Genomic DNA, 12,518 nt, shown 5'->3' with positions numbered 1-12,518 from the left:
GCTGGTCTTGCACAGGAGTGCAAAAACACATTTGCTGTACCCGTTCTACCTGTGTTAGACCATCGACTTCAACAGAGCAACACTGAATTTACTTTTTTGCACACAAGACCAGAAATGGATGTACTGTCTCGTTATTTTTTCACACTCCATATAATATTAGTAATATAATAAAATCTTCACAAGAAGCAGAATATTTTAGTTGGGTGCCTAAGAAGTAGGCATTTGTTCGTGAAGCACAATGGTGCCAGTGTGAAAGTGCCAATCAGATGGAGCATAGTCTCAGAGTACAGTAGGTTCACATGTAATTTCCAGAATAAACACTTCTGCTATGTACACAAAAGATGGAATAAATGGGAAGCAATTCAGGCTGAGCAAACCAAGTATTCACACAGGACTTAACATTTGATCTGATCCAAGGGTCTCTTAATTCACAGATGGCCCATGAGGTGACAGAATCTTTTTCTGACACAGTGTGAAAAAAAGCTGCACCACTTGGAAAAACAAATGGGGTCTCAAGAACAGCAGAAGTGTTCTGCAGGGAATCCCTTGTGATTTGAATACATTGGGTGAGAGTGCAGTAGGTAAGAGTTATTACATGGCTATCCCAGTATAAGATGTCAGGGGTGCTGTCCTTAGCAGAGACATGAAATGTAGTAAATCAAGTAACTTTCAGCCAAAACGAACTTCACAAAGCTCCTGTAGGCTCAGTTATGGAAAAGACTTTTTGGCTCAGCCAATAAAGCCTACATACCACTCAGAATATCTTCTCCATGAGTAGTAGTGTTTGTTTGGGAAAGCAGAGCATTAGTATCTCTTACTAAAAATGCATCAATTGTCGTGAAACAGCAGCTTGAACATCTACATACAGAGGGGGAGACCACATGTAACATTCAAGGAGGAACTAATCTTTAACTCTTGACTATCAGCAGAATTTACAGAAACTTAAAAAAAAAAAAAAAAACAGATGGCAAATTTTGCAAAGATGGTGAGAATTCTGCTAAAAACAAACCAGAATACTAATTTACAGCAAACTCTATTTACAGCTATTTTGGCTGTTACAATGGCACCTACCCTTGAGCCACACCTGAAAACTTACCTGGAAGATCTTATTACCAAACTTGCAGACTTTCACTTCCTCAGGAGAGATGTATGAGACACACTCCTTGCAGCAGTGGTCTTTGTTTTTATTGCATTCACCAGGAAGTAAGCACCTCTTCTTACATATCACTGTTGAATCCTAGGTACAAGGGTGAAAAATAAAATCATCACCAAGATGTTTCTGCTCTTGTGTGTCTTATATATTTCTGCTTGCTCAGTCATTGCATCCACGCAAGCTACAGGCCAGCTGCTTTGAATAGGCCAGCTCAGAGAAAATAGATATTATTTGTAGATAAAGGGAATCCTTCATGGTCTGTGAAGCTAAAGCCCAGCTTCTAATTCTGTTGGCCTGCAAAATCTCACTGATTTGGTGGCACTTTTATTTTTTTGCCTTGGTAAAAAAATGTACGTTGTTGCAGTCATGTTAGGGAACTAAATAAAAAACACTGACTTTCAGCAGAAACATGGTAATTCATCATTTAGAAACTCCTCTTCCATTCTAATGCAGTCTTAAAGAGGAGCACATGATCTGAGTAACTTTATTTTGCATCACACAGGGTGAGACATGTCTCAGCTGAGGGAGCCAGTAACATTTTAAACTTTCCTAGCACAACTGCAAGTGCTCTTCAGATCAGATTCTTTGAGACCACACAAGATGCCAAAGAACAGTATCAGGCTTACAATTACACAGCCCTACAAATTATTGCTAAGCCAGACAACCATCAGCACACAATATCAAAGCACTATGGACTTACCTTACATGTACATACTGTGCAGTTGTCATACATAAAGGAGGAACCATTATCATACACGTTGCTGTGAAAGAGGCAGCTTCCAAATGGGAGGTCAAACACTTTCCTCTGTCCTGAATATAAATAAACAGGAACAGAAACAAAATGTGGTTGAAAATATGCCACTTTGTCAAAAAAAATAGTAGGGCTTAATGTCACCAGACCAAATTTATGTGCAATATGTCATTTGCTATGTGTTTCCACTTCAGTGTGAAAAAAATACGTACTTTTAACAGTTCAGTATTCTTTTAGTACACATTCATCTCTACAAATTCTACCGTGGGATGGAATATAAATGATTTATAGCATGTTTATAAAGGAAAATTATTTCTTCTTCTCATCATAAAGTGCACAGTGCAGCTAAAGGAACAAAAATTAAGCACTGCAAACTCTTAAGGTAGGTACACTTAAACTAGTTTAAACAGTCTTTAACTTAAAGCAATAACTTATCAAATAGAGCAGTGTTAACTTCATTCAGCATATCTATCTCAGGGGTTCATAGCAGCCAAGCTAAATCAATTCAGTGACACTGATCCAAAAAAAAAAAAATCATAGGTCTTGTCCCATCTCATTAAGATAGTTTTTTTGTACCATGTGTTCACACAAGGCTGCAAGAAATACAGGAATTTGCATTGTTTATGAATAGAATGAAGGCAACACAAGATATTTCGTTTCCATAATTTGCAAACTATTTGGGTTCAATAGGAGTGAGGCAAGAGTTTGGGGCACTACACAGGAAAGGCAGCACCAAAATCAAATCCTTCCTGAAGTCGTGCAATCCTGCAAGCACTTTCAGATCCAAGTTAGAACAGTTTGCATTCCTGTAAGCTTCTCTTATTCCTCAGCTTCTTTCCCAGTAAGTTATTTTTAAAAGAGAGCATTATAGTACATACACATGAGCTCTTCACAAAAACAGTATACTTGCCTTTCTAATTTTGAATTGCCCTGTTTACTTTTGGAGGCAGCCAACTAATATGTTCTTTTATGAGTAGTTGTCACTCTCCTACCTTATTATTTCTGAGGTCTAATACTTAATAGGCATCAAATCCAAGGTAAGGAATGCCTACTCTAACTACATACTAGAAGTACTAAGAAGTACTTATTAGAAGTACATATTAGAAGTACTAAGTACTAGGCCAATATTTTAGCTTTCAAACATCACGGCTTGGCACACTGTAATTCCTTCCTTTTTCAATAATTCTTGATAAATATACAGCATCTTAAAAAAGTTCCATTTTCCTCTCAGATATAAGTGAACAAAAGGATAAGCATACAGCAAACTCCATTGGATTTGCCTTCAGTTTTTATAAAGTGAAAGTTAAACAAAAGTTATTAAACAGTTGCTTTTGTTCAGTTAGACACAATTTAAACATCACTCTCATACAAATTAGCTACTTGGAATTAATATGGGCTTGCATGGCCAGCCTTCCTTTCACTGGACATGTGTCTTTCTCAAAAGGTTTAATTTCTCTTGCAGAACTGACATAAGGAATCAGTTGAGGATGCTCAGTAGCCCCAAAAGAAATTGCTCTACATCCATGAACTACTTAGAGACAAAGCCATGCCATAGTCTTGCCTGTAACAACACTTCTGCTGCTCTCTGTGGGGCCAAGACTTCAATTGCAGAGCTTGTGTCAGCAAGTGAACAAAAGACCAGTTCTCTCCCACACCCTATTGCCATGCCTGGCAAACCGCTCAGCACAATTCCGGGTGGCCAACGTAGTTGGTTAAAAACCACTGTCAAAGGAGACACCACTTTAAAAGATGTGGTGATGAAGATATTGGCTTAATGGTTGTCTTTGCTGGCTCATAACGACTAGTTAAACTAATTCAAGTCCCAGTAGAGTCCACAGCATTCTTCTAAGCTATGTACTCTGAATATCTGGAGTTCAGTTGCAGGGAGGTCTTCCACACGATACTTTAAAAAACATGCCTCAGCATCCCTGGAAACTTTTCTCCTTCCCAACTGCCATGCAGTGTGTTACTCATTCCTTGGCTGTACCTCCCCACCAAAACTTTTAACACTTCCCTGTAAGTAGACATAATCTATTCCCAGGTATATGAAATGCTTTAGCATAAAAACCACATAAAATGAAATTCATTGTTATTACTGAATTTGTTTACATTCTAAGGGGGGAAAAATTGTAGAAAGATCCCCTTGAATTAGTCAAAAAGCTGCATTTTGAATGCCTGGGGAAAGTTCAGTCAGGAAAAGCATGGGGAGGAGAGGACAAGGGGAGTTTTCAGAAGGAAAGGAAAATGTCCTCAGCCAAAACAGAAGCTCAGCATTTGAACTGTTCTCCTCTCCATTTCATTCTTGAATGCATTACTCTCTAGTACTGTGGTTGAATGTTCCAGGCAGACATTTATTTATCTATAGCACTTCTCAATTAGCAAATAAATAAATTCAGATTTGTTTCAAGCAGTCAAAAATGTTAAGTATTATCAGAACCAGAACTCTATATAGCTTTGCTTGCTCCAAGGCCAGACATCTCTATATCCCTAACCTAGATCTGTTAAGAGATTTCAGGTAAAAATATAGTCAAAATTACAAAAAGTTTCCATTGAAGAGCTGGGAGTAATTAGCTCTGAAATTTTTCCAAACCTAGTTATAACCCCATAGACCAAACTAAAGTCAATTTACTTGGTACGATGTAAGCATTCCTTGTTTATTAAATAGCTGGAATGTTAACCTGTGGAATCTGTGGACAAAGAACAAAACAAGGCAGTGCCTTATTTTGTCACTGCCTTGCTTGCATGACCTGGAAGAACCAGCCATTCTTAGAGGCCTATGATTCACACCTTTAAAATGTGTTGGAAAGATGTAATTGAAAATATTCCTGGATGATAGTGTGATTCCACCTTGAGAAGGCAATCATGAGATGGACTCCTGGATCCGTGGCCTCTCTGACAACAGTTTCTAAAAATGCAATGTCAGTTCAGAAGTTTCCTCTGACCCACATTTCCACAAAATTAAGAATGCAATTGCTCTCTCAAGTAATAATGTGAGATGGTGATGCCTTTTTCTTGTGGCAAACTCAAAGAAGAGGAGTGGCATTTCCTCCCCACTCAACCTCCTTTGTAAAATATATAATGAAGCTGGCAAACAAATATCCCTATATTTGTTCTTCTAAGCAAGGCAACTAGTCTATGCTCAAATGCTCTTCTGCAGCTGCTTGCTTAGTACCACCCACCACAACCCTACACTGATCCTGATTACCTGTTCATAATCTGTGGATTATAAACTCTGAGCAATAGAGTCTCTTTCACCTCCTGGAATTTATCAGTATTGTGAAATACTGGTCTAAAAGATGTTATGCACAAATGTATTGTATTAATTACAAAATTCCTAGGGAAAAAAATCACTCACCTAAGCATTTGGGGCAACACTGTCCAGCAGGAATGTGACTGAGGTGCTGGGGACATGAGAGAATGGGGCAGACTTCCTGGATACACTGTGTCCTGCCACCCTGTATGAAAACAGGCTCCATTAGAAAAAAATTGAAGCAAAATATCAAGTAAATGTGTGCGCGTGCACACACACACACACACACACACAAAGGCAACAAAGTCTTGAAAAGCCTTACCAAAGCTGTATTTGCCAACAGAAATTTTGGCTTGCATCAGGCATACAGGACAAGTACCACTGTCCTTCAAAACTTTGTATATTGCTTGCAGAGACCTTGGATTATCCACATTTTTTTCAATCTCTCAAACAATGAATTCAGTAATTGAAGAAGCAGTCTTTCTATCTTATTTCATGGTGTGGATAAGATAAAACCAGGGAAAATAAAATCATTATCCATGGACTTCTGGATGTTCCAAAAAGTTATTGAGCAATTTTTTATATTACTCTTCATCTCCTGTGTTGTGCCCTTCTAGGCTTGTCTGGAACAGGGATTAAGTGCTGAAGCAAGATGAGAGCAGGTGTTCTTCCACTATGTCTGTGACCTCAGAAGCCAAAAGCACTTAAGAAAGCACATTCTTGTTAGCCTCCAAGGCCAACTATGCAAACCCAGAAGGTCTGCTTTGTTCACAGGACTGAAAACCAAGTGGTTATATGAAATTTTGGGAAGGAATGAGGAAAAAAAAAAAGCAAAGAAAAATAAAGCAAACTAGACTTGATATATCCTGGTGTATCAATGAATAACAGAAACAGAAGCAAAGACAAAAGCACAGGAAATATATAGAAGATTGAGTCAGTTAAAAGAGATCTTATTTCTCATTTTGCTCTGTTGCTTGATTACTTCATCACACCTTCAGAATAATGTGTTTAGCTCTAGACCCTCTACCACCATGTGCTCCATATGCTTATGAAAGGTCCAGGTCGCCAAACTTCAAAAATCAGTCCACCTTTTTCTCAGCAAGGAAAGTCAGGTTTTTTCATCTAGCTGTCTTGCCTTATTTATCACTCAGAGCTGCAGGCTCATCTCAGCAATAAGCTTTGCATTCCTGATGCTGTGATTGAAGGCTTATGAACAGTATCCTCCAACCTACATGCTGAATGGCTCTCGGGGCTCCCAGGGGAGAGATGGAAAAAGCCATTCATTTTGAAGAGCTCGGTGCCTGAAATGATGGCATACCACTCCACTCCTAATGGCCTCCGTGAATCATGTAAAAGCTTTTACATATAGGCCCACTGTTGCACAGAAAATAACATACTGACTGTACCCCTGTTCTATAATAAGTTTTCAGACACTGAAGTCTACCTGTCCCATGGGGCTACCAAAGCATCCTGAGTGCACATGGCTGAGGACTGCTCGTAATTCTTTCACTGCAGCATGCAGAAACACAGAGCTTATTGTAGACTGAAACGACTGCTCTAAATTAAGGGTCAGACCAGAAATTTGACAAAACTAAATTAATTCTTTAGTGATGTTCCTTAGCATGCTTAGGGAATAGCTCTGTGAGAAGAGACACAGGTGCAGAATGAAAGAAAAAAAAACAAAGAAGGGCTCTCTGAAGTAGTGCTGTGATTCACCCCAGGGAAAAAGGCTACAAGAAGCCAAAGTTCAAACTTCGGTGACAATTCAGCAAAAGGGAAAGCAGGGCATGGATGTCTCAGCCAGACTGGTGACAGGATCAGGGATATATCCATGGAAGATAATGAGGAAAGGCTGAGGTAACTGGGACTGTTCAGCCTGGAAAAAAGAGGGATTCAAGTTGACCTAATTGCAGCCTTCAAGTACCAGAAGGAAGCCTGCAAAATAGTCAGAGAGAGACTGTTTAGAAGAGCATTTAACAACAGGGAAAGAAGAAATGGCTTTAAACTGAGAATAGGCTTAGATTGGGTATTAGGAAGAAATTTTTTTACAGAGAGGGTGGTGAGATACTGGAACAGGTTGCCAGGAGAAGAGGTGGGTACTTCATTCCTGAGAGTTCAAGGCCAGATTGGATAGGGCACTGAGCAACCTGGTCTAGTGAAAGCAGTCCCAGCACACAGCAGGGGGATTGTACCTAGGTAATCTTTAAGGTCCCTTTCAACCCAAGCTATTCTATGATTCTGTGAAGTTAAAGCAATACTCCAGCACATGGTGAGCAATCTTTCTTGCAATCTTGCTGCTGCATTTAATACTCACATAAACTGTGGCTCTGCAGAACTGCAATGGAGTTGTGCTTCTCTGATAGACTGAATCAAAGCTCAGGCTTAGTACACTATTGAGAGCCTTTGTAGCCTCTTGCATATGTATCTTTATAAATAGAAAATGCCATGGATAATGTAAAATATTTTCTCACTTCAGCCTTTTGTTTACAGCTCCTGCCTTACTTTTTGTACTGGCCCCTCTGCACAAAACTAAGACTAGTTCCACCTGTCTCTTCAACTCACTGCTACTCCTGCTTCCGGCTGGAATGCTGTCTTTTAACACCAAACTATTTTCTAACTTGCTGCTGTCCCACATAGGCTCTCCCATGCTAGTGCAAGTTCAAAACCAGTCAAATAAACCAACCTGTACCATTTAAAGTAAGACTAATTCTACCTGCCCTACCGAACTTAGAGAGATAATTCATTGGGCACTCATTGAATGTTAAAACACACACAATATTTCTATTGTGGCTTTTTCTTAAAAGCCTTAGTCATCGTAATTCAAGACTCACAAAGCATTCAGAATACCTGCTTTCAAAGCAGCTGGTGCAGCCAGTGCTTTAAATTGCACAGAATAGAGCTGAGTAGGAAAAAAATGAGTGCAACAAAAGTTCAACAAAAAACCCAAAATCAATGCAAAAAGTTACTCTGGAGAGGAAGAAGACTGTCTTTGGATGACCTAAACTAGGATGGGAATTGCATAGTGAACACCTTTCTTCTTCCACTTCTCAATTGAATCTACAGCTTTTAGCTCACATTTCCTTGAATGATATCTCCCAGGCAGTCAGAATGCTCCAGGTCAGAAGCAACACTCTCCAGTTGTTCCAGTAAAACCAAACCTGAATTGGAAGCCAGCACAGACCAATAAAGTACAAGTGACATCTGCTTCCTGTGAGAAATGCTATTCAAGATCTAGGCAAATAAATCCCTGAGCAGTTGTTAACATGAAACTTGAATCAGAGTAGGCTGCTGCAGTTCACAGTCTTCTAGATTTTGTAAAAAATCTACTGTCTACAAAGAAAAGATTCACTTTCCACCTTGTAGACAAATAAAAACACAGTATCTCCTGCTGCCATCTCTGGGTGACCTGGCTTATGTTCTTCTTATATCTGCAAGACAAACCAAAAGGCTCTGAACCATCAGCTCAGCAGGTGGTGTGGACTGAGGTTTCATCTTGTCTAAGCAGCTTTCTCAGGAGACAGAAGAGAGGGGGAGATGAAACAGCACTTTCTAATGCTCCCACAAGAGGTCCATCTTTGAGAAAGATAACAAAGCCTTCTTTAAATGAAAGCATGGAGCTGGTCCATCTAGCCATCCTTTCACTTCTGCTCAGCTCCTACCCCAATTATGCTACTTTGCTGTTCAATAAGAACACAAGTAACTTGGCAGTGTTGAGAGACACACCCATCCAGGCTGTGATCAACTGCTGGACACACTGGATGGAGGACAAAGTGCAAAGTTTCTGGGTAGGCTACGCACATGCCTGGTGTACAGCGTGTGTGCAGCCTGTGTGCTGGGGCAGACAGAGAAAAAAATGTCTGCAGAAAAATGTCTGCAGGTTGGGAGTCTGTTGTAATTAATCCCCAAGAGCCTTGGGCTTCCTCTACCATGAGGGCAAGAAAGTGATCACCTCCAACAGCTTGTCTTCAGCAGATTTTTAAAGCACTCATGAAATCCCAGTAGGACATATTTCCACACTCCCAATTTGTTTGCTACTGATAATGAGCATATCTAAAGTTAACAATATTTTACATGCATGATTTTTAAGGTTAAAGGTTAACATCACTATTATCAAGAAGCAGGTTTCTTGTGAGTATCTCATTTTCTATTTGACTTTCAGGTTTCATCTCTGTGTTTTCATGAATCTATAAATAATCTAAAAAAGATTCCTCCTTAGTTTTGCCCTTTGTTCACCTTGTACTTGAAAGACTTCTCATCCTCTAACAGAAGTAAAATTTCCATTGATTTTGCAGAATATTTTGTCTAAGTGCTGACTGGCTTTAGGATTCAGTAGATTGTAAACATTTATTTTTAACTTTCATTCTAGAAGAAGTGTTAAAGGCTTTATTTGCTACCAGTGAGCCTATCCTTACAGGAAAAAAAAAAATCAAAATAACATTTCTCTCAACTCTGGGATACATATTCCAGACATTAAGAGCAAGGTCAGACACACACTGTAGACTCAGCAGGGTTGTTGTAAGAACTAAGACAGATGTTCAAGGCTGTCTCCAGCTATGAAGAAAGATTTTATGCCAGCAGCATGAAAAAAAAAAAACTTTGAAAGTTCAACAGTGTCACTACTGAGCAAGTCTGCCCCATGCCAGTGGCAAGAGAAGCCAAATAAACGCACAACAGTGTGACTGTTTGTCTTCAACTACTCCACCCCAGTGCAAGTAACTACAGTCACCACGGACATAATAAGAAACATTATCATTTCTGTGACAGCAGCAAAGGCATAAAGGCAATAAATAGACATATGCCTATAAAGAGATGGACATATTATTTGAGATTCCGATAAGTATTACCTGAGTATTACCAGTCTGGAATTAAAAAAATATTGAGGCATTCCAGGACTCATTTCATTACACCATATTGGCTGATGAGCATAGGGCTTCCTAGGTGAAGTGGACAGTGTGTTGGCTTGCATATCCCTGGTGACCTCCAGGAGCTCTGTCTGATTTATTAACTACTGTGTGATAATAAAGACTTTGACTATCTCCCAAATATGTACTAAAAACATAAGCCAGGTCAGCAACATGTATTATGCAAGCATCTCCAAAATGCCTCTGGAATCACGTGCCCTGAAAACCCATACCCTGAGTTTACAACCAGATTACAGTCTCTGATGTGCCATGTAAGTAGACTTCAGGTACAAAAGGGAGAGGATGCTGTACTTAGGAGTGTGGGTTGAATCTGGAAATTTAATCTGGAAAAGTGTCCTCTCCCAAAACAGATGAAAGAAACTCCACTTCTTGTCAGAATGCTGGTGCAGCATGGGGTGGACAGCCTCTGGAAATAACTTCACCCCTACACAGTATTTCAGGGCCCCTGAAACAGCCATGTCATGCACAGTGAGAGTTCCCTGGAAGGGTCACAGGAGGAAGAAGGTTTTTAGGAAATGAACAAAGTAGCAATACAGTTCGCAGCATAAAAGCAATCAGCACATCAATCAGACAGACAAGCCAGAGCTTCCCACATCACTGCAGCCTGATCTATTGTCTCGATTAGGATTTTTAAAATGCCTCTCTAGAAAGTGTTGGATAAAATTCAGAATAGGGAGATATTGAGTTTCAATTCAAAACAGCAGGTATTTATACTGCAGGTATTTATACTGTATGTGCCAGATTTTTAAACTTTGGATCTAGATCTCAAATCCTATTTTCTGCAATATCACTCCTATGGGAAGGCTTTAGAAAGTGGCCTTGGTGACAGTCTAAAGTAGTGTCCTAAGAACTGCGTATGAAACAAATGCTCTGTAGAGCTCACATACATTTTAATACCAGGTCATACAGATTGGTGTGGATATAAATAAATCTTCTTAAATGGCTTAAAAATCACCTCAAAATCTATACAGATTAGAAACAGTAAGATGAAAGATTCTCGTGAATAAATTACTAAACCAACTCTAGGGCAAAGCAAAGGCACAATTCTTGAAATTATTTCAACTTTCACTCCCAGTCTGATGAAAATGCATTCCTTGACACAGCAAAAGAAGCATAAAAAATTCCATCAATTTCTAGCAGGTACAAGTTTGACTTCCACCACCTTTCTTTCCATATGCACTCTAATGATACAACTTGTTAGGTGTACAGTCTCTGTCATCAACAAGCTGCAATAATAAAAGAGTCTGACTACTTGTCTCCAACTAATGTAAATTTATGTCCCTGTGTTCCTAGCAAATTGCAAGTGCAGTTGCAAAGTGTCACAGAGTTAGAAGAACTTGACCTAAAACCAAGAACCAAAAAGTCTCCCTCCATTGGAAGTTACTGTGTATATGATTATATCCATCTGCTGAAGAATTAACTACATTAATTCATTAATTAGTTATTTAGGATAGAATGAGGGCTCTAAATATTGTTATGTGTTCCAAATTATGTGTTATATTAACCTAATACAGTGTGTACAAAGTGACATGTAGGTACCAGTCTTGCCATCCCTTCCAGCTCACAAGAGCCATTTTCCTGGGATTAATTAGATTAAGAAAATAGAGTTCTCTTCTGTAGAGGGAAGAGTGTTGCTGTTTGTTTGCTGAAATATCCCAGCATCCTCCCAGAGACTGAAGTATGCTCTTCTGGAATATAGCTCTCCACTTTGAAATCAGACTGTTGGGGAGCTGCTGGTCCTGCTTCTTTCAAGTTTCACAAAAACATTAATTGCACTGAGTGTCCTGTGGGAGGAGGTGGAAGACCAGGGTATTTACTGCCTTGGGTGAAAGGGACCTTTCGGGAACATGAAATTATGGGTTGCATGGTAATTTTCTTTAAGGTATGCACAGGCAGAGACACTGGTCCTAAATTTCACAATTGCTGGAACTGGAGAAGGGCTCCCTGGAGGAGGTCACAGCACTCTGCTCTCAGCTGGGGGACAGTGCAACCAGCACTTGGCCACATTTCTCCAGTCTAACAGCACTATGCAGAAGTGTTGCTGGGGTGATATTGCATCTGGCTTCACAATCCAGCCGAAATCAAATCATTTGCTGACCCAATAGCCTACTTGCAAAGTAACACAGCTGAACAGCCAGCAGCCATCTCCCCTCTAGGGCTTCCACACTGAGCTCTTGGCTCTGTTGAAAGTGATGTTGTAAATAGCCCCCCTTCTCTTAGAAGCCCTGAAAGGTTTAATTGTGATGCATACTTTGTCCCTTTCAGGCCGATTTCCTAAGGAAAGAAGGCTTATGCAGATGGAAACCAGGGACACCTGTAGTTTGTGAATCACTGACCAGCTCCAGCCACAAATGATCAAGGGACTACTCTGAAAAAGATATACAGAGACAAAACAGCAAAAATCAAAATGACAGTATGATCTCAAGGACATTAAATTCCTAC

The 12,518-nt window shown here is 39.7% G+C and overlaps 1 protein-coding gene across 1 annotated transcript in view; it reads right to left on the bottom strand.

Moving 5' to 3' along the window:
- The window catches only part of BMPER (BMP binding endothelial regulator), a 149,565-nt gene that overhangs the window by 69,582 nt on the left and 67,465 nt on the right, over positions 1 to 12,518 (bottom strand). Inside the window, exons 7-9 of the mRNA XM_053993639.1 lie at positions 5,260 to 5,359; positions 1,854 to 1,963; positions 1,097 to 1,237 (exon numbers count right to left, since the gene is read on the bottom strand). Coding sequence (XP_053849614.1) covers positions 1,097 to 1,237; positions 1,854 to 1,963; positions 5,260 to 5,359 — 351 coding nt within the window. The remainder of the gene's footprint in view (positions 1 to 1,096; positions 1,238 to 1,853; positions 1,964 to 5,259; positions 5,360 to 12,518) is intronic.

The sequence above is a fragment of the Vidua macroura genome, chromosome 1 (genome assembly GCF_024509145.1).
Source record: "Vidua macroura isolate BioBank_ID:100142 chromosome 1, ASM2450914v1, whole genome shotgun sequence".
Lineage (NCBI taxonomy): Eukaryota > Metazoa > Chordata > Aves > Passeriformes > Viduidae > Vidua > Vidua macroura.
This window is presented reverse-complemented; position numbering and strand designations above follow the sequence as displayed.